Raw genomic sequence first — 27,208 nt, 5'->3', positions numbered from 1 at the left:
CCCCCACCCCAGACAGACAGTTCTCAGGGGTGCCCCGCTTGCAAAGCAGTCCTGGCTTGGAGTACCTGGACTACCCACACTGGGCACATCACAGAACTCGGCCATCAGCCCGGCTGCACTTGCCGCAGGCTGCCATCTGGGGAGAGGGGGCAATTGGGGGGCTGCAGGAGAGCTTCCACCCCCAGAAGCCCGCAGAGCCAGCCCAGTCCTCCCCATTGTGGGCCCGTGCCCCATTCCTCCCTCACCTCCTTCCACTTACCCTTCCCTAGCCCCTCTTCTTGATGTACAAACTAAAGATAACGTGTCTTCCAAAATGGAATCTGTCTTTATTGACCAAAACTGGGGGAGACTGGGAAAAGGAGGTGGGAGAGGGGAAAAGAGAGGCTAGGTGAGGGGAGGGCAACTAAAATGATCAGGGGTTGGGAACAGGTCCCATATGAAGAGAGGCTAAAGAGACTGGGACTTTTCAGCTTAGAAAAGAGGAGACTGAGGGGGTTCAGGATAGAGGTCTCTAAAAGCAGGAGTTGGGTGGAGACGGTGCATACAGAAGAGTTCTTCATTAGTTCCCATAAACAAGGACTAGAGGACACCAAAGGAAAGGAATGGGTAGCAGGCTTCAAACTAGTAACAGAAAGTTGTTCTTCACAAAGCAAAGAGTCAACCTGTGGAACTCCTTGCTGCAGGAGGCTGTGAAGGCTACAACTGGCACAGAGTTTAAAGGGAAGTGAGATCAAGTGAGGGAGGTTGGGTCCATGGAGTGGTATTAGCCAGGGGGTAGGAGTGGTGTCTCTGCCCAAGGTTTGTGGAAGGCTGGAGAGGGATGGCATGAGACAAATGGCTTGGTCACTGTCTTCGGTCCATCCCCTTCAGGGTCCCTAGGGTTGGCCGCTGTCGGCAGACAGGCTACTGGGCTAGATGGACCTTTGGTCTGACCCAGTACGGCCATTGTAAGCTCAGGGCTCAGGGTCGGGGGTCTCAGTGGACCCCCTTGATTCTCTTGCACACCTGCTCCTGGGTGGCCAGGCTGGCAGCTATCCTGCCCTAGACGGCCACTTTCCTGTGCCTAGTGCGGAGATCATGGATGAGGTCCACGATGTCTGCACTAGCCCAGGCGGGTGCCTGCCTCTTGCGATCCCGGGCAAGCTCCTGGGAGCCGCCAGCCTGGTCCCGGGAAGAGGGGGAGGGCTGAGGGGCATCAGGTGGGTGGCTCGATCCGTGCCAGGTGCAGGGTCTGCTAGCTGGGTGCTGGCAAACTTGCACCTGGCACGGGCACTATAGCCAGCCCGTGTCCCTTTAAGGGGTCTGGGGCTGGGAGGGGGGCAGACGAGTTTCCCTGGTGTTGGCCAGAGTGGCCACCAGGGAAACCTGGGGAGGGCTAGCCTCCCACTAGTTCAAATTAAGGGGCTACACACCCCTTAATTCGAACTAGCTAGTTCGAACTAGGCTTAATCCTCATGGAATGAGGATTACCTAGTTCGAACTAAGCGCTCCGTTAGTTCGAATTAAATTTGAACTAACGGAGCGCTATTGTAGCGCCTATGAAAGTTAGTTCGAACTAACGTCCGTTAGTTCGAACTAACTTTGTAGTGTAGACATACCCTATGAGATTTAATTTGAGATTTTTTAATCCATAGTGCAGGGAATGCAAATCCAAATGGATCGAAACCTAAGAAAATGTTCTCACAAACTGCTAAGAAGTGAAACTGGCAAGTTTCACATTATTCTATTTAAAGATGATTTTAAAAATATCAAGATCAAGGGTATTAATTTTATTTGTAAGGGAATTGCCTGACAGCATAAGATTTGATTAATTAACAAAAAATTGTCATTAACTGCTGTTTGAAGACACATTTGAGTGTGATTTGTATGTATTGGAATGTAAGTTTAGCCTTCTCCCCACTACTCTTCCTATGTTTAATATTAGTATTAATTATTTATAAGGTCTCAGAGGTGTAGCTGTGTTAGTCTGTAACTAAAGAAAAAAAGAGTAGTCTGTAGTACCTTAGGGTGTGTCTAGACTACATGCCTCCTTCGACGGAGGCATGTAGATTAGCCAGATCGGAAGAGGGAAATGAAGCCGCGATTAAAATAATCGCGGCTTCATTTAAATTTAAATGGCTGCCCCGATCTGCCGATCAGCTGTTTGTCGGCAGATCGGGGGAGTCTGGACGCGATGCCCCGACAAAGAAGCCTTTCTTCATCGACACAGGTAAGCCTCGTGAAACCAGGCTTACCTGTGTCGATGAAGAAAGGCTTCTTTGTCGGGGCATCGCGTCCAGACTCCCCCGATCTGCCGACAAACAGCTGATCGGCAGATCGGGGCAGCCATTTAAATTTAAATGAAGCCGCGATTATTTTAATCGCGGCTTCATTTCCCTCTTCCGATCTGGCTAATCTACATGCCTCCGTCGAAGGAGGCATGTAGTCTAGACACACCCTTAGAGAGTAACAGTATGCCAGTGTGCCTGCTGGGGGATGCGGCCTACCCCTTACAGCCCTGGTTGATGAAGCCCTACATGGGACACCTGAACCCCTCCCGGCAGGCCTTCAATGCCAGGCACAGCAGGACCTGCATTGTGGTCAAGGGTGCCTTCGTCCGGCTGAAGGCCCGATTTAGATGCCTTCTTACCTACCTCGACCTCTCCGAGCACAATATTCTGCACATGATGGCAGTGTGCTGTGTGCTCCACAATTTATGTGAGCGGAAGGGGATGGATTTCCTGCCAGCCTTGATGGCAGAGGCTGACTGCCTGGCTGGCCAGTATGCACACCCCGCATGGCTGCCAGCCGGGAGGGCCTTCGGGGGGCTGTCCGCATCCGGGAAGACCTGTGGGAGAGCTTCCAGGCAGACGAGGACTGAATTCCCCCTCGCGTGCCCCACCGGGGCCTTGTGCCTTACATTCCACCCCCACCTCCTTCCCTCTTTTCCCTCCCTAACCCGCCATCCTGATGTACAATAAAAACACCCGTGTTGCCACAAAAAACTCTCTTTATTTAACATAACTGGTGTGGGGAGAGGGTCGGAATGAGGGCGGGAGAGAGGAGGGGGGAAACCTGGGAGGAGGGAGCTGGAAGGGGGAGACAAGGGGAGGAAGGGGGAGGGGAAACTCAGGGTTGGGGGTCTTACTGGCACTCCTGTCTCGCAGCGCTGCGGGTGTGGAGGCCTTGAGTCCCCAGGGGGGAGTGGGTATGGAGGGTGGGGTGGAAGAAGTGGGAGGAGGAGCAATAGCTGGGGTGGCCGCAGGGGCTGGAGCAGCAGGAGGCAGCAATCGTTCCACCAGGGTCTGCAGGTGCGCGCAGAGGGCACAGCCCTGCCCACGCAGCTTCCGCAAGCTCTCCTGCCGCAGCTGCAGGTCTTCTTGCACCCAGTGCTCCTGGCTGTGGACCTGCCTTCCCTGCAACCGCAGGTGCTGCCGCTAGTACTCCTCCTGGTTGCGGGTGCACCTACTGGCCTGGGTGTGGGTGGATGTTGCAGGTGGGGTGGTGCGCCCTGCACTCACAGGTGGTGCGGCTGTGGTGAAACAAGAGAAATGGTCAGTTCTCCCTGCGGACACAGTGGGTGAAACCCAGCCCCCCTTTGCAAGGCAAGGACGGCAGGTCTCCGCACCATCACGTCCTGCTATCCCTGGGAGTATGAGCTGGCCCAGGACTGCACCCCTGCCGCTGTGCTGCCTATAGTGTGTGTGTGGGGGGCGGGGGGAGATGTGCCCTGCCTTTGTGTAGAGGGGTCATCTGGAGGGAGGGCAGTGTGCAGTGCCTTCACGCGTGGACGCGTGTGGGGAACAGGCCAGGGCCTCTGTATGGCACTTAGCTGGGGCCACATGTCCCGGCTGGCATGGCAGATGCACAGGTTGGTGCCTGCTCCATGGTCAGCAAGGCCCATGCACATGGTCCCTGGGCTCCTCCTTCTCCTCCACCCCGCATAAGGGGACCGTGATGGCACTCACATGTGGAGGCCTCCCAGTGTTGGATGAGACTGCTTAGGGGCTCTCTGGTGTGTCTCTGGTGTGTCTCTGAGGTCCTGGGTGCAGGGCATGCTCCCTGCAGGCTCCTGCAGCTCCTGGCTGTCATCATCGTTCTCTTCCTCTTCTTCCCCTGTGTCAGGGGTAGGGCCTCTGCCCCGGGTTAATGACCACCGGGGGGCACGGACCATCTGACCCCCAGAATATGGTCCAAGGCCTCATAGTGTGGGCAGGTGTCTGGGTCAGCCCCTGGTTGGGAGCCCTTGGCATAGGCCTGCAGCAGCTCCTTTATTTTCATCTGCACCTGCTCCTGGGTGCACATGTGGCCTCTGGTGGCCAGGCTGGCAGCCATGCGGCTGTAGACGACCACATTCCTGCACCTAGTGCAGAGATCATGGGCATTGGAGGCCTCCCCCCAAACCTCAGTGAGGTCCACGATCTCCGCACTAGACCAGGCAGGTGCCCTCCTTTTGCGGCCCCTGGCAGGCTCCTGGGAGCTGCCAGCCTGGTCCTGGAGAGCAGTGGAGGGCTGGGTGGCAGTGGGTGGCTGGCTCATGCTGTGCCAGGTGCATGGTCTGCTGGCTGTGAGCTGGCAGGCTGGCAACTGGCACAGGCACTGTGGCCAGAATCTGCCCCGTTGAGGGCTCTGGTGCTAGGTGGGGAACAGATGAGTTTTCCTGGTTGTGCCCAGAGTGGCCACCAGGGCACTCTGGGAAGGGCTTAAGGCCCCCTATTTTGAATTAAGTGTCTACACAGCACTTAATTCAAAATAACTATTTCAAATTTGGAGTTACTCCGCATAGAATGAGGTTTACTAAATTTGAAATAAGGGCTCTGCTATTTCGAATTAAATTTGAAATAGAGGTTTGCATGTATAGACGCTATTGAAGTTAATTCAAAATAATGGCTGTTATTTCGAATTAACTTCGAAGTGTAGACATACCCTCAGTATCTAAAATGGGTGGATTTTGATTGTCAACCCTACAGTGCTCTGAAACACTTGAAATCTTCCCAAAGAATGTAAATCTGTCAATACAAATCAGGATGATAGGAAATTGTTTTGTATTGCTTTAGAGAAACCTGCATTTGAATTGGCTGTTGGGTTTTCTTAATCCCATTTAACATCATGTCATTGTTGAAAATGTGTCAAAACAGCCCTGAAATAATTTAACTAGTCAGGTATATTCCAGATTGTTTATCAGGTACTCTCGTAGTCTGTCTTACTACAGGTTGAACCTCACTAGTCCCGCACTCTTTGATCTTGTACCTGACAAGAGAAGTTCCACTTGTATCTACCTATAATCTGGCTATGGATCCACTTCATTGATAATGGATGATGCTAGTTAATGGATCCCAGCATATAATATATTCCATTTTGAATTTGATTAATGCATTAGAACTACAAAGTAAATAGAAACTACAGTATATTATAGAAATAGCTACAAGGTTTAATGCCAAAGAAATCTGAACATTGTTGAAGTAACTGCTGCTTGAATTAAGGTGGCCGTGCCAGGAGAGGTAACATCTTTTATTGTAATAACTTCTGAATATATATATGTCTATTCACATTGCTGTCTCTCACATTCAGAATAAACACATAGGGCCATCAAGAGGATAGACGTGAAGAGAGTCATACCTAGGTTTATCAGTTTCTAACATAGTATTGGCATCTTGACTTTGCATGCAGATGCAAATGCTTAATTACACATCAGCCCACTTAATGCTGCCTTCCTCAGCGATGTGTAAATAGTTCTGGGTGCTCATGTATTATGAATGGCAACGAGTTTCCGTTGCTTAGGCTTCATTTGTAGAAAGTTTCTGTAAATAGTAAAAGAGATAGTTAGCCCTTAGCAGTGGTTAGAGTTCAGTTAGCCCAGTCTAGGGTCCAGCCAGGGGATGGGGCATGCCCTTGTCCCTAGAGTTTAAGCTCTAGGATTGCTGTAAGCACCCTATGCCCATCAGTGAGCTGCATAGCGATTGCCTCAGGTTCCTTGGCAAAGGACACATAAGCAACAAGTGAAACATCTGTAAGTCCTTTAAACCCAGGACTAACTCAATGAAATCGAGCTCAAAGTGCTCTTGATGAAGTCAGCACTTCCTTTGCCTCAGAGAAGGGGTCTGAATTGGTACCCAGTACTGCAGCATCTAAGCATTGTGCCCCACTGTTGCCATCAATGAGCTGACACTGATCCCCCTGTGCAGTCCCAGCCAAGAAGCTGAAGAAGGCCAGGATTCAATCTCCTACTCCTGGCAAAAGGAAGGACAGGGCTAGGGATGAGCTGGGCGTGACTTTGGGCCACTCATCTCCCCATTTGAGAAGTTGGGCCTCAGATCATGCTGAGTGATGCAGCTCATCCTGTTTCTTGCTGGAAGCGCAGACACAGATGAGACCCTGCATAAGCTTTTAGGTGCCACTGATGTCTGAAGTTCTCCAAGCTGTGCAATAAACCCTGATGCCTCTAGTGTTGCCCACACCTGGCTCCAGTGGACTCAGACTTTGAGGTAAACATGTATGGGGACTCTTTCATCCACCTTCACCTCCACAGCACCTCTCCCTATCATGTGGTACTCCCCTGCACCAGTAATCCACTAGAAGCAGACATGCCTCAGATCTGGGAAGGTGGTTGCAATTATGTCCTCTCCAGACTCTGGGCATCAACACAGGAGTCAAGATAAACCTCACTGTTACTTGGCACAGATCCATAGAGGCAGATGCCTCCCACTGAGACAAGATGTTACAAATCCTGAGAACATTCGGGAACAATAGCTATGGACCCTGCCATCCATCTCCCAGGAGGGTGTCACTGCATTCAGGGAGATCCCTAGCCAGCCAGCCTGCAGCACATCAAAGTCCCACTCCCCATCCTGATACCAGTAGTAAAGCACGAGGCATGGCTGCTCAGATCTGCTGAGTCCTGCCAGTCACTGGTTGAACCGTTCCTCCTTCAGGCATAATCAGTGTCACCACTGATTGCAAACTTACCGCTCCAGATCCTGGATACAGGTACCTACTGTTTCAAATATGGCTCCTATATGAGGCAGGGCTTGATATCAGGAGTACAACCTCCCAGACGCTCTGTGCAGTCTATATCACAAGCACCGAGATCTACCCCAGGGACAAGGTAGCCAACCTCTGCAAGACCCACTGTACATAAAGCCCAAGGGCTATAGACAGTGCACAAGCCACCCGCCCACACCTCCTGCCCAGTTGGACTGGATCTGCTCCTAACAGAGGGTTAAGAAATCATTTTGAAGCTATGCCTGGGACACCACTTCAGAATACTCCATGTATCCAATCTTACTAGATTTTGGCAACTGCTTTTCCCATTTCCTCCTAACATGGTCAGACATAATACCGCTGGGTCCTCAGTACAGTAGTGCACAGAAACACCCTCCATTTATTTCCACCCTCCCCTGCATCTCTTCAGGGACCCTTCACAGGAGAGTGCCTTGAGCAGGAGGTTTAAGGGTTTCTGCAACTAGAGACAGTGGAGGGGATATCACCTCCATATCAGAACAAAGTTTTCTATTCCTGGTATTTTTTTTATTCCAAAGGCCAGGGGTGGTCTATGTCCTGTCCTAGATCCACAAGATATCAACAAGTACCCATGAAAACTAAAGTTTTGTATGTCTCTTTAGGCTCCATCATCTCCTCCCTGAATCTGGGAGACTGGTATACCGCCCTTGATCTGAAAAATGCATACTTCTATCTGCAAAAGCGACAAGGAGTCCTGTGGCACCTTATAGACTAACAGATATATTGGAGCATAAGCTTTCATGGGCAAAGACCCATTGCACACAAACCTCATTCCACGAGGAGTAACAGTTAATTCCAACTAAGGGGTTAATCTCAGAATCCTGCTTCTGTGCCGCGTGTAGACACGGGCAGTTACTTTGGGCTAGTCAGTTTCCAAAATGGCGACCGGACGGGACTATGCTAATCAAGCGTGGGATATTTAAATCCCACGCTTCATTAGTAATTTCAGTCACCCTCATTAGCCTCTCTAGTTCGAACTAGGGGGCTAGTTTAGACGTACCCTGAGTCTCTTTCTCGGACATCCTGGGCACCTTGTAACCTTGCTGAGCTCATCTCTCCAGCCTTCTTCAATTGGTTCCCAACCTTTTTTATACCACGGACCAGCAAATCCATTTACAAACTTTTGGCAGACTAGTAACATTTTATTTGCATATTCATTATGCAAATAACAAATATGCAAATAAAATGTTACCAGTTTGCCAAAAGCCCTGGCCCCCAGAGCCGCTGCAAACAGCTGGGTTCAACTGCGCTAGCCCCCTGTCCCTTCAGGCTTAAGAACCCACCACCACCAGACCCCCCACAGTGCCAACCTTCTGTTTCCAGAGCCCCACTGCACCCAACCCCTTCAATGTCCTCCCCTCCCCAGGGCCAGCCCCAAATGTTAGCCCCATCCCCATAACTCCCCAGTGTCATGCCTGCCCCTGTAGCCTCCCTCCCCCCTACTAGCCTCACCTCCAGAGCCCCCCAGTGCCAGCTCCCCACCTGGATGACCCAGTGCCCCCCTCTGCTATTAGTTCCCACATGTTAGAGCCCCCACCTCTTAAGACAGCCCACAATTCAGCAGCCTGAGAAATGGGCAGAGAGATCTGGGAGAGGACAAGGAGTTTGCTTAGAATGACCCACATAGGGACTTGGGTGGAAAGTGGTGGATCCCAAAGCATGAGGTAGTTGCACAGGGATTAAGGGCTCAGCAATTGCGCAGCTGCAGCCCCCAGCAGCGGTGCTGTGCAGGAGAATCACACCGCGAGACTCTGGGCCCAGTTTGGATGCAGCTGTTCCTGGAGCTCCCCTGCGGAGCTCCCCTGCTGGCCAGGGCAGGGCAGGGCACAGGAAGGGTGGCCAGCAGATGTGGAAGCCCCTGTAACCTCCTTAATGGTGCAACCTGGTGGGGCAGGTATACGTGGGAATGGAAAAGCTGCTCCAGCCTCCTCCTCGGCACTGGCACTGGAGGTTCCTCCTCTGGCAGCTCTCCTTGCCCTCCCTGCATATGGACTTGGGGCTGCCTGCGTGCTGCGTGCTGCGCCCCCTTCCCACCTCCCACCGACATGACCCCCTAGCCTTACTTCCTGCAGCTATAGCTTTGACCCTGGTTGAGGTCACCAGAGCAGGGCTGTAGCTAAGGCCAGGCCTGCTATGGTGGCTGCCCAGCTGCTCCTGGAGTGGGGCAGCCACATGACACATGACCCCACCCCAGAGCAGCTGAGCAGGCCTCTAATTATTGGTGCATGCTGTGTAGGCACACACATTAGAGAGAACAACCCCAGTGAAGCTTAGCTGGGAGCATGGCCTAGCAAGCAGGGATTTGTGGCCCTGCAGCTGTCCACAAGTGGGAGCCGCTGAACTAAGGCACGTGGAAAGGGCCACACACCCAAGGCTACTGATGTAGACTGAAAGCACAGTGTGAAGCCTTTTCCCAGCACTCATGTACACAGCCCCTCTGGGAGCTGCACCTTAGATAAATCCATCTTATGCTCTATATGGATACCTGTGTTGTGTAAGTGTAACTTTTGCATATGTAACCACCACCAGGCGGATTTGAACCTGGGACCTTGGGAGCTAAGTGTAGGAGCCTCTACCCTCTGAGCTAAAAATGAGGTGTACCGGTAGTTCGGAATAAGAAGCCTAATCCGAACTACCTACTCCGTGCCGTGTGTAGCCGTGGGCACGGAGTCCGAACTAGCGGGGCTTTAGAAATGGCAGCGCCCGGCAAGCTGCAAATGAAGCCCGGGAAATTCAAATCCCGGGCTTCATTTGCAACTTCGGTTGCCTATATTAACCACCCTAGTTCGAACTAGGGTGGTAGTGTAGACATACCCTCAGTAGCCACACTAAGGGTACGTCTAGACTACATGCCTCTGTCACCAGTAAAATGAAACGGAGTAAAATGAAACGGACATAGTAAAATGAAACGGAGATTTAAATAATCGCCGCTTCATTTAAATTTACATGGCTGCCGCGCTGAGCCGACAAACAGCTGATCAGCTGTTTGTCGGTTCAGCGCGATAGTCTGGACGCGCGGGTGTCGACATCAAAGGTATTTGTCGACCACCCAGGTAAGCCTCCTTACCTCCAAACAATGGAGGTGCTAATGGCTCTTATCAGCCTCTTGTAACTATTTAGTCTTTACGGTACTACTATACTATTTCTTGTTGTTTAAGTTTTTCTTGTTACAGACTAACTCGGCTACCCTTCTAAAGCTTTTGAAAATATATATATCTAGTATCATGAGCTTTCACTGGCAAAACCCACTTCCTCAGATGAGAGTCCCTATTGTAAAGCATATCACACTATATACATTTGAAAGTTTGGGGAAGGCTAGTGAACAAGTTTCTCACATTTCATAACTGGAAAAATAAAAAGCAAATACAGCATAAAAAGGTATTTTACATTAATGATAAAGAGTACTAGCACTGTATTAGCACTTCACTATTGTGTTCCCAGAATTAATTATTATGAAATGTTGTCTGACTCTTATAGCTCATCTGCAATTTTTATTCATAAACCAAGGACTGAGCAAACACCCTTAATATTTTTGTGTACTACATTTCCCTTAGACATCTTCAAGTCCGGATGAAATCCTATAATCTGATCAGGCTACGTATGTTTGATTTCTACCTTTATAGAATACATCAATGGTTGGTTCTTTGGAGAACAATATGTTTCTTATATAATAACAAAAACCTAATTTATTGTAGGTGCTAACCTCCACCCCTATTCATCTGTTAATAGCCTGACACCTCAGAGTAAAGACAAAAGCTGCATTGTGGGCTGTAGACCATTTTACATTCATTGAATTAACTGTTCTTGTTATCCAGATGACTGCACAATGCTTCATCTGTGTAAGTTTTATTATCTGGCTAGGGGACTCTGTATTTAATTTTCTTCTTCACTGCAGTTTAAAATTGATAAATAATCAAGTTAAAACCTGTGACTATCTGAAATTTGCCCTGGAAAATAGGCAGGCTAGCATCCTAATGGATACTAAGCACAAGTATCTTTTTGTGTATGAGACAGATTAGTTTATATGTGAAGGCTGTTAGCCCTGAGAACAAAAAAAATTATACAGGGTTATTAGCCAGTGTTAAGCAATAGTTGTTATTTATATTACCATAGTACCAAGCAGCCCTGTTCCTGGGCACAGAATCCATAGTGTTAAGTGCTATACCAACACAGAGAGGAAAGACTGTCCCTGCCCTCTTAAGCCATCTGTCCTTTCAGTTAATTGGGTTTACTGGGTTTGAGTGCCTAGCCTAGCTGGGGTGTGAGTAATCACACTGTAAACCCACACCCATTACTGGATCCTCAAGGTTTCTGCAATCACCGGTATGTATCTATGTTTATATTTCATTGTTCTCTGTGTATATATCTACCCTTCACCTCTCTTGTGCAATAGCCTATGCAAATGAAGTGCAGATTAGCATATTGCCTGAAAAAATGAGGAAGAACGGCTCTTGTGCAAGAGGGGTTTTTGTGCAAAAAGGAGCCATCTATCCAGCTCCTTTTTGCACAAAAGCCTCTTGCACAAAAACGGCACCTAATCAATTATGCAAATGAAATCAGCAATATGCTAATCCACGCTTCATTTGCATAGGTTTTTGCTCAAGATAGGTGCAGTGTAAACATAGCCTGTGCTGAGATGCCCTACAGTTCTTTTGTGGTCAGTTGTATCAATGGTGGGACATTTTGTCCTTTTTTGTGTGTTTATGGGAAAGGCATTGGAGGACCATCAGCAATCAAAGTGATATACTCCAGTTCCTAGCCACAAACTGAGCAGATTCCCGCCCAAGTGAAAATGACTTCCAGAGTCTATGTCGAGGTGGGCAAAAGGGCGTCTGTGGGCTGGATCTGGCTTGCCCAGTGGATTAATCCAGCCCACAGAGGCCCTGCCGCTACCCTGCCCCCAGGCCAGTTAGGGCCTGGGGCAGGGGAAGCACATGACGTTTCTTGCACCCTGCCAGGAGGGAGAGGGAGTTCTCCAGGTAAAAGAGGAGTAAAAATGGGACCCTTGTGGTAAGTGGCTGTCTGGAGTGTGTGTTTGTGTGTGGGGGAGTTATTTGCAGTGTGCTGAGCTTGTGTTTGTCTGTTTGGTTTGTTTGTTTGTTTGTTTGGTTTGTTTGTTTGAAGGAGCTTCTAAAAGGTTTGAAATCTAGAAGCCTCTGTTAATTGGCTGAGCCTCAGTCAGGGGGAGGGGCTACCAGAGCTATATAAGCCTGTGACTCAGCGACCAGGGGGAGAGCGACCAGGAACAGGTAACAGGAGAGTTTGGAGAGGGAGTTCTCCAGGTAAAAGAGGAGTAAAAACGGGACCCTTGTGGTAAGTGGCTGTCTGGAGTGTGTGTTTGTGTGTGGGGGAGTTATTTGCAGTGTGCTGAGCTTGTGTTTGTCTATTTGGTTTGTTTGTTTGTTTGGTTTGTTTGTTTGAAGGAGCTCTAAAAGGTTTGAAATCTAGAAGCCTCTGTTAATTGGCTGAGCCTCAGTCAGGGGGAGGGGCTACCAGAGCTATATAAGCCTGTGACTCAGCGACCAGGGAGAGCGCGACCAGGAATAGGTAACAGGAGAGTTTGGAGAGGGAGTTTAGAGGGGGAGTTTAAGGGCACGAGTGACTTGTGTCCTTCTTTAAAACCTAACTCTTAGAATAATCTATACTCCAGAAGTTTAAAAAGAATCCCAGTTTGTACTTAAATTTATTCATTACAAACATGGAGACAGAAGCCCAGCAGCAGAGTGGGGGCTATCCTGTTTATTGCATCGAGTGTAACATGTATGATTACCTGCCCTGTGGGCGGGTGGCGTATGTGTGCACCCGTTGCAAGGAGCTCCTGACCCTCAGAGACCGAGTTCGGGCTTTGGAGGACAGGGTGGCTGAACTGGAGGAGCTAAGGGAGCTAGAGAGCTCTATGTTGATGAGACTTTCCGGGACACTGTAGTACTGTCCCACCTCCAGTCTGAGAGCCCCAGTGTTCTTAAGGAGGATGAAAATCTCAAGGGAACAGAGCATTTAATGGGAGCAGAGGGAAACCATCCCGTAGTTGGGACCCTCCTCCCAGAGGATGTTGCGGTATCCTCTTGCACTGAGGATACCTCTGATAGGGAGGGAATGCCAGCTAGGAAGAGGCAGGTGTTAGTAGTGGGTGATTCGATCATTAGAAACATAGATAGTTGGGTTGTGATGACCGGGAGAACCGTATGGTCACTTGCCTGCCTGGTGCGAAGGTTGCAGATCTCTCGAGGCATCTAGATAGACTTATGTGTAGTGCTGGGGAGGAGCCAGTGGTCGTGGTACATGTAGGTACCAATGACATAGGGAAGGGTAGGAGAGATGTCCTGGAGGCCAAATTTAGGCTGCTAGGAAAGAGACTGAAATCCAGGACCTCTATGGTGGCATTCTTGGAAATGCTTCCAGTTCCACGCGCAGGGCCAGGTAGGCAGGCAGAGCTTCAGAGTCTTAATGCGTGGATGAGACGATGATGTAGGGAAGAGGGGTTTAGATTTATTAGGAACTGGGGACACTTTTGGGAGAGGGGGAGCCTATACAGGAAGGATGGGCTCCACCTAAACCAGGGTGGAACCAGACTGCTGGCACTAAACATTAATAAGGCCGTAGAGCAGTTTTTAAACTAAGAGATGGGGGAAAGCCGATTGGTGCGGAGATGCACGTAAATCGGAGAGAGACTTCTCTTAGAGGAGAATCCGTTGATAGAGATTCTCTAAGCTGTAGTCGGAAAGAGAGGAGGGGAGAGGGCAAACCATTGGCCAGAGCTGACAAACAACCGCATAGAAAGGAATCCAATGCATCAGGGAAGGGCAGACAAATAACCAGTGGCAAATTTTTAAAGGGCTTGTACACAAATGCTAGGAGTCTGACTAATAAGATGGGTGAACTAGAGTACCTCGTATTAAATGAGGAGATAGACATAATAGGCATCACTGAAACCTGGTGGAATGAGGAAAATCTGTGGGACACAATCATACCGGGATATAAAATATATAGAAAGGATAGAGCAGGCCGGGTGGGTGGCGGAGTGGCACTGTATGTGAAAGATAATGTAGAATCAAATGAAATAAAAATATTAAGTGAATCAACATGTTCCATAGAATCGCTATGGATAGAAATTCCATGCTCCAATAATAAGAAATTAGCAGTAGGGATATATTACCGACCACCTGACCAGGACAGCGATACTGACATAGAAATGCTGAGGGAGATTAGAGAGGCTACCAAAATAGAGCTCTCTATAATAATGGGGGATTTTAATTACCCCCATATTGACTGGATACATGTCACCTCAGGAAGAGAAGCGGAGATAAAATTTCTCAATGGCTTAAATGACTGCTTCTTGGAGCAGCTAGTGCAGAAACCCACAAGGGGAGAGGCAATTCTCGATTTAGTCCTGAGTGGAGTGCAGGATCAGGTCCAGGATAAAACCGTTACAGGACCGCTTGGGAATAGTGACCATAATATAATAACATTCAACATTCCTGTGGTGGGAAGAAGACCTCAGCAGTCCAGCACCCTGGCATTTAATTTCAAAAAGGGGAATTACACAAAAATGAGGAGGTTTGTTAAACAGAAATTAAAAGGCACAGTGACTAGAGCCAAATCCCTGAAAGCTGCATGGAAACTTTTTAAAGACACCATAATAGAGGCCCAACTTCAATGTATACCCCAAATTAAAAAACATAGCAAGAGATCTAAAAAAGAGTCACCGTGGCTTAACCACCATGTAAAAGAAGCAGTGAGGGACAAAAAGGTATCTTTTAAGAAGTGGAAGTCCAATCCTAGTGAGATAAATAGAAAGGAACATAAACACTGTCATATCAAGTGTAAACATGTAATAAGAAAAGCAAAAAAAGATTTTGAGGAACAGCTAGCCAAAAACTCAAAAAGAAATAACAAAATGTTTTTTAAGTACATTAGAAGCAGGAAGCCTGCTAAAAAGCCTGTGGGTCCCCTAGATGATCGAGCTATAAAAGGAGCAATCAAGGACGATAAAGCCATTGCGGAGAAACTAAATGATTTCTTTGCTTCAGTCTTCACGGCTGAGGACGTTGGGGAGATTCCTGAATCTGCACCGTCCTTTGTGGGTGATAAATCTGAGGAACTGTCCCGGATTGAAGTGTTATTAGAGGAGGTTTTGGAACAAATAGAAAAACTTAATGTTAACAAATCTCCGGGACCGGATGGCATTCATCCAAGGGTTCTAAAAGAACTTAAATGGGAAATTGCTGAGCTATTATCTGTGGTTTGTAACCTATCCTTTAAATCGGCTTCCGTGCCTAATGACTGGAAGGTAGCCAACGTAACACCAATATTTAAAAAGGGCTCTAGAGGCGATCCTGGCAATTACAGACCGGTAAGTCTAACTTCAGTACCAGGCAAATTAGTCGAAACAATAGTAAAGAATAAAATTGTGAATCATGTAGAAGAACATAATTTGTTGGACAAAAGTCAACATGGTTTCTGTAAAGGGAAATCCTGTTTTACTAATCTATTAGAGTTCTTTGAAGGGATTAACAAACATGTGGACAAGGGGGATCCAGTAGATATAGTATACTTGGATTTTCAGAAAGCCTTTGACAAGGTCCCTCACCAAAGGCTCTTGTGTAAATTACATGGCCATGGGATAAGAGGGAAGGTCCTTTCTTGGATTGAGAACTGGCTAAAAGACAGGAAACAAAGGGTAGGAATAAATGGTAAATTTTCAGATTGGAGAGGGGTAACTAGTGGTGTACCCCAAGGGTCAGTCCTGGGACCAGTCCTTTTCAACTTATTCATAAATGATCTGGAAAAGGGGTAAGCAGTGAGGTAGTAAAGTTTGCAGATGATACCAAACTGTTTAGGATAGTCAAGACAGAAGCAGACTGTGAGGGACTCCAAGAAGATCTCACCAAACTGAGTGATTGGGCAACAAAATGGCAAATGAAATTGAATGTGGATAAGTGTAAAGTAATGCACATCGGGAAAAATAACCCCAACTATACGTACATTATGATGGGGGCTAATTTGGCTACGACAAATCAGGAAAGAGATCTTGGAGTTATCGTGGACAGTTCTCTGAAAACTTCCACACAGTGTGCAGCGGCGGTCAAAAAGGCAAATAGGATGCTAGGAATTATTAGGAAAGGGATAGAAAATAAGACCCAGAACATCTTACTGCCCCTGTATAAAACTATGGTACGCCCACATCTTGAATACTGTGTACAGATGTGGTCTCCTCACCTCAAAAAAGATATTTTGGCCTTGGAAAGGGTTCAGAAAAGGGCAACTAAAATGATTAGGGGTTTGGAACGGGTCCCATATGAGGAGAGGCTAAAGAGACTGGGACTTTTCAGTTTAGAAAAGAGGAGACTGAGGGGGGATATGATAGAGGTCTATAAAATCATGAGTGGTGTGGAGAGGGCCAATAAAGAAAAGTTATTTATTAGTTCCCATAATAGAAGAACTAGAGGACACCAAATGAAATTAATGGGTAGCAGGTTTAAAACTAATAAAAGGAAGTTCTTCTTCACACAGCGTGTTGTCAACCTGTGGAACTCCTTGCCAGAGGAGGCGGTGAAGGCTAGGACTATAATAGAGTTTAAAGAGAAGCTGGATAAGTTCATGGAGGTTAGGTCCATAAAAGGCTATTAGCCAGGGGATAAAATGGTGTCCTTGGCCTCTGTTTGTCAGAGGCTGGAGAGGGATGGCAGGAGACAAATCGCTTGATCATTGTCTTCGGTCAATCCTCTCTGGGGTACCTGGTGTTGGCCACTGTCGGTAGACAGGATACTGGGCTAGATGGACCTTTGGTCTGACCCAGTATGGCCGTTCTTATGTTCTTATGACAGGGTGAGAGGAGGCTTCACATTCTTCCCCGCCCCCTTGTGGCAGAAGGGGGAGCTTCTGGCAAAAAATTATTGCCCACCCCTGGTCTATGTGAATTCCTGAGCTGGATCAATTCTCCTGGTTTTTAAGCACTTTCCAACTTGGGTTGGTAACTTTTCTATGTAGATGAGAGTGAAGGGGGACGGGGGGATGACAAAGATGGCTCAGAACAAAACATCTGGGTAAGTGGCCTGGTTAATGCTACTGTGTAGATGTGCCCTTATCTGAAACAGTAAAAATCTGGGGTTTTGTCTTTGATGGGCTGCCAAGAGCATGGCTTAGTTAAGACAATATGATCCTCGATTTAGCAAAGCACTTAAATGTGATGGATCAGGGCCATGCATAATTGTTTACTCTGGATGTCACATGTTAGTGAACAGGATCTTCCACTGTTTAAAAATATGACCGTCTACAATTTATTTTAGACTTAAATTCACTTTGTAGAATGACATTTACTAGACCTTGGACTTGTTTCTGGTCTTATTTGCATGGAGGCCAGTCGGGAGTAAATCCATCCTGAAGCAAGCAGATTTACTTGCTGGCTGTTGGATATTTTTGTCATTGATAACTATGAATTGTCAATGATCACTTAAACCAGGTGTGGGAAACACTTTTTTGGATTGGGGGCCACTGTCCCACACAAAAATCAGTTGGGGGGTCGCACAAAAGTGGGAAGCAAATATGGCCCTTGACTGAGAAGCAGAAAGGCATTCCCCGCATTCTCAGTGCACATCGTAGCCAAAGGGGGGCCCAGGCCAATAGATTTTATGCATGCCAGGCCACTGTGGAGCAGTGTATGGGAGGGAGAACACTGGAGCAGCAGCGCGGTCTCCCCAATGCTGGGGGGGACGGACCCTGAGACTCGGGGGCTGGATACGGTCATTGGGTCTGAGGTTCTCCTCCCCTGTCTTAAGCCCTGGAAAACCTCTGCCTAAAACTGCATGTTTGTCCTTCTGGAAATTAATTTTAAAAGATTTTGTAGAAGTTACTGTGGAACTCTACAGATTTCATTACTGAATTGTCTATCTTGCATATTTTTAAATCATCTTAAACATTATTTTGTAGAAATATGATTATTAGTCAGTCACCTGGGCTTGACAGATTTGCTGTGTAATGAGTTCCTGCTTTACTGTATTCAAAACTATTGGCAGCAGAAACCTTGCTTCCTTTCTAACTACAAGCTTGGAAAAAAACTATTAAGGTGACACAGGAAGACATCATTATACTCTGAACCAGTTGCATGCAGCTACCATTGATGGCAGAAGCACTGTCATCTAAATCTGTATAATACTTATGTAACGTTGTCAAGCATTCCTTTCCTCCCAGCAATATGATAGGAAGTGTAATTTAGAAAGCTTTCAGGGTTATCTCATACATTTATACTACAAAACATACCCTTTTAGGGCATCTGAATGGGATCTTAACTTTGGCCAATTTATTCAAGACTCTTTTTCTCCCTACTCATTTGTGGTGCTCAAATTAATTGACATTTCTATGTGGTCTCTATGTTAATCATGAATGCTCCTGGCAGACTTGACTGTTTTCTGGGACTGTTTCTGAAGGCTTGGACTGGGATCATTGAATGACTGAAGTTGATGAACCTGGAGAATAACTGGCTGTGAGCCTGAAAGTTTCTCTCTCTGGCCAACAGAAGTTGATCTAATAAAAGAGTTTTTATCTCACCCCCCTTATCTGTGTAATATAGCCTGACAAAGAGCTCTAAGGCACGTGTACTCCTAAAACACGTGAGCTGATTTGCTTCCTATAAACATTTCTCCTAAGCCCTTTGACTGAATGTACTTGGTTTTCTTCAGGGGAACACCAGGTGCACTTTTGTTATTAACACTGTCACCATTTCTGAATTTTGCAGGGTGCCCACTGGCGATCTGCATCATCTCTGTAACTTCAGCCATGGATTATTATGGAAAAAGTGAAAAGTGAGTACAGAAAGAGATCTATTCTGCTTAAAATATGAAAGCAAGTAACATGTGGGGAAAGGACAGGGCTAATGGTTCTGAACACCAACAATTTCATTTTACTTCAGTGCGAACTCACAGTGTCTAGTACTTTTTATTGCACATGTACATTAGATCTACATATTGTGGCTAGTTGCACATTTAGTAGGGATGGGCCCAGCTTTGAAAGTTCAGATCTATAATCAGAGTTGAATGTGAATTTACTCAGTGTTTAGGGATGAGATAGTGAAAGGGCTTCTTAGATCTCGTGTCTCAGGTGGAATCCATCTCTTTGGGCACTGCTGTAAATAGAAATAGTAATAAATATATGTATTTACATATATATTTATGAGTATTTATATTTACTTATTTCTATTTTGAGCATGTTTGTTTTACTAGTAAAACTGAAGTGCTCAAGGATTGCTCACCTCCTCTTAATGTTTACCGTTGAAGTACTTTTCCCTGTTTAAAATGTGTTAGGAAGCAGCCGTAAATATTTCCCAATGAGATTGCTCAACGTAATAGGGTATGTCTACACTACCACCATAGTTCGAACTAGTGTGGTAATGTAGGCAACCGGAGTTGCAAATGAAGCCCGGGATTTGAATTTCCTGGGCTTCATTTGCATCTCGCCAGGCGCTGCCATTTTTAAATGTCCGCTAGTGCGGACTCCGTGCCGCACGGCTACACGCGGCATGGACTAGGTAGTTCGGACTAGGATTCCTATTCCGAACTACCGTTACTCCTCGTGAACACACTAGCGGACATTTAAAAATGGCGGCGCCCGGCGAGATGCAAATGAAGCCCGGGAAATTCAAATCCTGGGCTTCATTTGCAACTCCGGTTGCCTACATTACCACCCTAGTTCGAACTAGGGTGGTAGTATAGACATACCCATAGTGTTCTATAAAGAGATACTGTTTCCAGCAGCCATGATGGTGGAAGTTCATGCAAGGTGATCTTCGTAGTTTTTAATGTGTTACATTTTTTGACTATACACAAGGATCAGAGAGCAAAGTTAACCCAAATACTTGGTATGTGTAATGGTTCCTTACAATATGTGTTAAGTACTTATGCTAAACAATCAGTTCCACCTGTATTTTACTGCGACCATGGGTATACTCTTCCAGATGTGAGGAAGAGCTCTGTGTAAGCTCACAAGCTTGTCTTTTTCTCCAGCAGAAGTTGGTCAAATAAAAGTTACAGCCTCACACACCTTGTCTTGCAAAATACTCTGTGACAAGTCAGCTAGGAATTTACTCTTTGTTTAAACCTAATGTGTAGGGACAGGTGGAACAGTGAGGCAGTATTGGAGAAATGAAGACCCTTAACACATATAGACCCTGAAGTGAATAAAGGCTCTCTATAAATGCTAGCTCATTGGGGAGCAGGATTTTGAGAACAAAGAGCAATCTACCTCCAGGAATCATAGAGCGTGGCAGGCCCACTGATGGGGGAATGGGCAAAAGGAGTAGTTGCCCTGAGACCCAGCAATTCAAAAGGGCCCAGAGCTCCCAGCCACTGTTACCACAGGACTGGTGGCAACTAGGGATATTAAATTTAGATTAATTGACTAATCAAATAGTCAATGCAGTTTGCATTGACTATTTGATTAGTCGATAAGGGTGCCTCCACCTTTGAAGTGCAGCAACAGCCCTGGGGCCCTGCAGGGAGTACAGGGCCAGCAGGCGAGTGCTTGAGGAGTCCCCAGCTGATCCCAGGCTCCACAGGGTGCTATTGCTTTGAAGCACCCCATCTTTTATCTCCCCTTTCTGCTTCTTTCTAATAGAGGCAGCAAGGGGAATGGGGGAAGCAACTAGTTGACTAATGTGTCAACTATCTGACAAGCATTTGCATATCGGATAGACTACTAGTTCATATCCCTAGGGGCAACCAGAGCCCCAGGCCCTTTAAATTGCCACCAAAGTGCCATGCGGCACACTCCAGGTGGCTCCGAGGGCTGGTTGGAGGGTGAAGAGGACCGGTGCAGTGCACTCTAAGCAGCACTGAGGGCTGGCTGCCTCCAGCCCCACCCCTTCTGCCAGAGGCCCCAGGCCTCTCAAGAGCATGGAGCTGCCTCCTGTCCCGCTCCATACATCTTGCTCAGGGGCCTGGTAAATATGTGGGCTCCCCTGTACCTTGGACTTGGAGGGGGCAGGGAATAGAGATTTACTTTCTCTGAATTAGGTCCATGTCTTTCCCTAAAACACATTGAGGCGGTATCAGGACCAGTGATTCAGTTGATGCTGCATCCTGTAAAGGTGCAGTAAATGCTGCTTCTAAAGCCTCTCCTTTTCCAAATCATACCCATTCAGCACAGCACTGTTAGGGCTGGCCCATGACATTTTGGCACCAGAGGCTGGGAGCTCAAATGACGCCTCCATGCCCCCTAGCTTGGGCCAAAACTTTGAAAGGTCTCAATTCTGCCTTCTTCCTGTTCTACTCCTCTCATGGTATTGCAGAGAGAATGCATATACACCAGCAGCAGGCACAATTTTCTACACTCTGGGTCCTAGTGGTGCCTCCTCACAATCTGTCACCTGAGACGGCCACCTCAGTTCATCTCATAGTAAGGCCAGCCCTGAGCACTGTGCCACGGATAGAGAGTGATTAGCCAGGTACAGCTTTGGCTAACTGAGGTGGGTCTTTTATCTCAGGCAGATCCAAAGGTCACAAGTTCAAACCCCAGTGCTGATAACCTACTCAAGGGCATGATATTAAACACCCAGCACTCCCTTTCTCTTTGTGGCCACAAATGCTTTCAGTCATCACTACTCAGTATTGCACGTGCTCCGAGCACCCTTCAGCCTGCATTTTGTCTGAGGATCCAATAATGCAGAGGCTGAAAATTTTTGTAGTAAGAGAAGAGATCTCTGACTGATTAATTAAACAAAGTTAATCTTAATTAGTAAACGAGATTTAGAGATGTTTTGGGGAGTAAAATTCTGAACATTTAGTATGGAGCATTGTAAGCTGAAAAGGCAAATTGACCTGAGAGAATACCAGAATGTCTGATCCTGCAAGAACTTAAGCATGCGAGAAAAAAATGATTTTGATGATTAGGTAATTCATGTGCTTAAGTCATTAGAGGATTGTATAGGCTTTTGTTAAAACCTTCTTTCTGCTTTTGTTCATTCCAATGCCTTCCTCGTCCCCCCAGCAGCCTGAAAAAAAAATCACGAGAGAAGCTCTTAGACCACATATATATCATAGAGCAATGCTCCGGAAGTTGAACTTCTGGAGTTTGATTTAGCGGGTCTAATAAGGACCCACTAAATTGAATACTGAGGGTGCTCCCATCAGTGTCGGTACTCCTACTCTTTGCAATGAGTAAGGGAAGATGACAGGAGCATTTCTTCCATTGACTTGCCATTGTGGGGATGGTGCCAAAGTTTGAATCAAAGTACATTTCCTCTAGCTGCGCAATTAAAGCAGCAGGGCTTGTGTATAGTAATTGGAATTTACTCCTAATCTAGGCCTACCCTTAGATTTTGTTTTTGATGCAAAGACAATGGGAAGCCTCTGTTGTGATCAACACCATATTAATTGGTGCAGCTGCCAAAAAACATAATTTATGTAGATGCAACCAGAAGTCCTGTTGCACCTTATAGGCATAAGAAAAGAGTACCAATCAAGAGTAAGGCTAGAGATAACGAGGTCAGTTCAGTCAGGGAGGATGAGACCCACTTCTAGCAGCTGATGTGGAGGTGTGAACACCAAGAGAAGAGAAACTGCTTTTGTAGTTGGCTAGCCATTCACAGTCTGTTCAATCCTAAACTGATGGTGTCAAATTTGCAGATGAACTGTAGCTCAGCAAAAGTCTCTAGCCTTACTCTTGATTGGTACTCTTTTGTTATGCCTACATATTTATACCTGCCTCTGGAATTTCCACTACATGCATGTAATGAAGTGGGTCTTTGCCCACAAAAGCTTATGCTCCAATAAATCTGTTAGTCTATAAGGTGCCACAGGACTCCTCATCACTTTTGCAGATTCAGACTAACACAGCTACCCCTCTGATACTTTAAGTATTTTCTCCTGGTGTCTCCTTCACCATCGTAAGGCTGAGGCCCATGACAGCAGATAGTCATAGATTTTCCTATGTGGTACACAATCCAAGGGATTCCTTGAGCAGAAGGAGTGGGAGAAAACAAGAGGATTCCCAATTAGCTCCTTCCATGTTTCCTGCTGTAGAATTTCTCAGTCCTTTGGTACTTCTCTTTCTCATTAAGTGCATTGCTAATTATATGACCATGTGTTTAATCTTGCAGTAGTGAGGAGATATTTTCCATTCTGCTTTCTCCCTGCAGTTGCTGGCTTTCGCTGAAGAATGGTGCAATCTGGGCTTTTGTGGCTCCTGCATTGTTTGTAATTGTGGTATGTATATTCTGTGGCTGCTGTTAGCCTCTCCTTGTACATGTGTTTCAGTTTTACAGTGCGGCTTCACTTGAAAGTAGAAGCCTAAATTCTGTCTTCAGTAACACTGGGCAGCCCCGCTGAATTCAATGGGACTGCATGGTTTCTGTCCACACTATTTTCTTTCTATTCATTCAGATGCCCTCATTTTACTTTGATGTACATGGTAGTATTTGTTTTGGTGGGCTGATTAATACACTGTTCATTTCACTAGTTCACAGTGCATCTCTTCATGCCATAAGCTGTAACTGTCACCAACCACTGAAATTGTAATGGAAAAAAATGCATGAAAACTACCAGAAAAGTTTATTTAGAATACAATATGCCATTATAGCTATATCCCTCCAATTGAGTGTTATAGGCTAGATCGGGGTTGGCAATAACAGATAGGCAGTTCCCCAGATTAGCCCATGGTGGGCCATTGCTTCTGTATTTACCTTCATGGCAGCAGGTACCGGTAATCACAGTTCCTGTTGGCTGCAGATCCCCATTCCCAGCCAAAGGCAGCAGCAGGAGGCAGTGTGGACTGGGACACCGTTTCCCGTGCTTCACATTGGCAGGAATGGCAAGCCACAGCCAACAGGAATTGTGATCACCGGTTCCTATGCCTGTGCAGGTAAACATAGTGGTGGGGGTCTACCGGGGTTAACTCTGAACGACTATATCTGGCCCATGGGCCAGTATTTGCCCACCCTTGTGCTACATTCATAGAAGGACCAGACAGCCACTTTAGGGGCCTGTATCCCAGAACCACTGGTATTCACAAAACCACCACTCAGCTGCTACAGAACCCTGTAGAAGCCTACATTCCCTTGGCACCTACATTTTTGCAACAGAAGCATTGCTGTCTCACTTTTGGCATCCGGATGCCTAAGTCCCAGGGTGTTTCACAAGCTAAGATAAGAGAGTGCTTTCTCTGCCTAGTTCCCTTGTAGGGCCCAAGACAGGCAATACATTCTGTTTGTGCTTATGGGACCAATGCCTCACCTGAGCTCACAAAAATGCCTAGGGGTAGCAAGGAGGCAGAGTAGGAGACACTTGCCTATGATGCAGAAGTGGAAAAGAGGGAACTTGAAGCAGTCATACCCCACATCCGACACACAATCAGAGGAAAGTTTGTCCCTCCAGCCTTCAATTTAGGCATTAAACTCCCTGATAGCAGTGAGGCTTAAGACATGACTCCTCTCTGTAGCATCTTCCATGGGCTAGCTTAGGCAGCTACTTCCCTCATTTTTTGGCTTTTGAGAAACCCATTTGCAGGCACCTATTTCCCTCCATTCATTGTTCAGGAAGTCTAAGAGCCATATTCAGGATAAACAAAGCCCGGTCATTTGCCTAGTTCCTAAAAATTAGGCATGTCTACAGATGAGCCTGATCTATAACACGAGTTCTGACCCCATTTGGATTTTGATGCTAGTCAGATTATAATCTAAACTTCTCAGTTTAAAGTCCATCTCTCTAAGATGAATCCAAAGCACCTCTGAACTTTGGAGAGTCATGAGTCCATATGTAAATTTCATGGCCCATTTCTATGTCTAAAATTTCATAGCCAGATCCTCAGAGTTATTTAGGTACCTACCTTCAAAACATTGTGATTGTTATAAATTGTCCTTAACGTTTAAGGGACCAATTGTATCACCATTTCTCATAGAAACTACTGACATGACTACATGATCTTCAGTGTATGTAGTGGATGCATATTTAAGCCATATGTTATTAAAGTATCAATAGTATATCTTTTAAATACATGTTACCAAATATTTAAAAAATGTAAAATTCTGTATTAGGAAAGTATCTCCCCCGGTTTATTTATAAACAGCATAATGTGCAGTTTTTAAAATAAACTGCAAATAAGAACATAGCTACAGTACATTTAATAAAACTATTTTTAACATGAAGCTATAATCAACATAATCAAGTTATAAGAAACTCACAGATATTATTGTATGCAGCTATTAAAGCATTAAAGTTTAAAATTAGAAATTATTTGTTACTACAGTAATTCTCAAATCAAACTGCAGTTGCTGCCATTAAAATCTTTCTAATTTTGCCTTTGCATATACGTGGAACCCTTCTCCCAGGTGGCACTGGCAGCAGCCAGGGTAGGGTTCAATATCTAGGAGTTCTTTTTCATCCATCTCACACAGAATTAGCTTGAGCCCCACCTACTACCTGGGAAATTCACATACCCTGAGTACCACTAAAGGCAATGCTTCCCCACTCACAAGCAGAGTCTGAGCATAGAAAAGAAACTTTTAATGAAAAAAGGGAGAGAAGTAACATGTCATTAACTTGGGAAAACAACACAGAGTTCATAACCAACCCACGTGTAAATGTCTCAGTTCAAGTGGGTTGAGCAATGTCCTTTGCCTCTCAGGCTCACAAGTCCAGCAATGTAATTGTCCCATTTGCTCCCGCTTGCCGACTACTTGCTCTTGCCAGATGCCCTGCTGGCCTCTTGCTGCTGCTCCCACCGGCCTCCTGTGATTTAAAATAAATATTCAAATAATCAAGGTAAATATTTATGATAGATAAACAGAATAAAATCTTTGCCAAAATAGACGCCTGCTGAGTACAGACTTCTACTGCATTTTCTGGAAGAATCAGTAATATTGTAAATGTAAAAATTAATTAAAAACATTAAAAGCAGAGGATATTAATGTGCATGGGTTAGCCATCATTTATTATGAATGCTATTGCTGTCAAGCGTAAGAGCAATTGAAATTCTTCTTGGCCAATAGATTTTGACACTGGAACAGAAAGAGGCAGAAATAGAAAGAAAACACCGGCAAACCACTTATACACTGGATGCCTTATATTGTATTTCATGGGCCATATTCTCTGCCCTGCTCTGCTCCCTTTTTGCCATTCTGGGAGTACAAAGATATCAGAGATTGGCCATGTCCCTCCAGCCTGAGATACTCCACCCCCCACTTCATCCCCACTAATGTAGCTGAATCCTAAGCTAGCCCCTCAGGTATAGGGAGAGACCCACTGGTATAACTTAGACAGAGCCTCTGCTGTTGGATGGTTCTCTGGAGATACTTACCACTTGGTGGAAATCAGAACGTCCCCCACATTGCTCTTTATTCTGAAAGGGTCAATGTGAGGAGGGGAGTAATTTGACCAAAGATACTAGGGAAGCCTCTGCTCTTATGAACAAGTGCATTGGGGACATGATTGAGTGTGCAGAACAGACAGCTTTTGGATTTTTAAATGTCTCCTCAAAGAGATCCCCATGCAAAGCAAACTATATGCCACTGAGTCCCTGTAACTCCAAGGGAATAGTGTTCACATATATTGCTCTTAACATGCCGGCGGTTCTGTACATGGGGCTGTGTGCTTTGTGCCCTCAAATCCCATTGCAGTCAATGGGGCTTTGAGGCACTTGGCTCATTGCACAAATGGGTAATGAATGACTAGATAAGTTATTCCCATCCAGTAGCACAGAAAGATTTTTAAAAGTGGGGGTGCTGAGCCCCCATAGCCCTGTCTACTATCATCCTCAGCTGAGGCCATGAGAAAAGTCCCAACACATGGGGCCAGCTGCAGAGGTGTACAGGGCTCAAACTGGGACTCCAGCATGTGGGGCCCTAGGTAGAGTGAGCCTCTGTTGTGCAAGCAACAGCCAGGAACCTGCTGCATGGGGCAGCAGCAGAGCCCCTGGCACATTGGGCTCGACCCAGAACCCCAGCACACAGGGCTAGCAGCACAGGTTGGTAGCTATGAACCTGGTATGCAGGGCCAGCAGCAGAGCCCTTGATGTCTGGGGCCAGAAGCTGGGACACAAAGCGCTAGGCCAGGAGTTTGGAGGTGCATCACTCCCTACACAGGTAGTTCCTATGTGGATGTTCCCATTAGCGGAGTTCTGAGGAAGGAATGATGCTGCATGCACATGACCCTTCCCTGTAACCCCATGTCAGAGCTGTAAAATGATATGAAATTCAGGCTGTTCTTCCACTTTGGAATGAAAC

At 46.4% G+C, this 27,208-nt stretch overlaps 1 protein-coding gene across 5 annotated transcripts in view; it reads left to right on the top strand.

Moving 5' to 3' along the window:
- Positions 1-27,208, top strand: part of ADGRD1 (adhesion G protein-coupled receptor D1) — a 327,867-nt gene that overhangs the window by 237,435 nt on the left and 63,224 nt on the right. For all 5 annotated transcript variants that reach the window (XM_006120531.4, XM_075898421.1, XM_075898422.1 and 2 more), the window contains 2 exons: positions 18,734-18,800; positions 23,129-23,195. In XM_006120531.4, the coding sequence (XP_006120593.2) occupies positions 18,734-18,800; positions 23,129-23,195 (134 nt within the window). The remainder of the gene's footprint in view (positions 1-18,733; positions 18,801-23,128; positions 23,196-27,208) is intronic.

Source organism: Pelodiscus sinensis, chromosome 15 (assembly GCF_049634645.1).
Source record: "Pelodiscus sinensis isolate JC-2024 chromosome 15, ASM4963464v1, whole genome shotgun sequence".
Lineage (NCBI taxonomy): Eukaryota > Metazoa > Chordata > Testudines > Trionychidae > Pelodiscus > Pelodiscus sinensis.
This window is presented reverse-complemented; position numbering and strand designations above follow the sequence as displayed.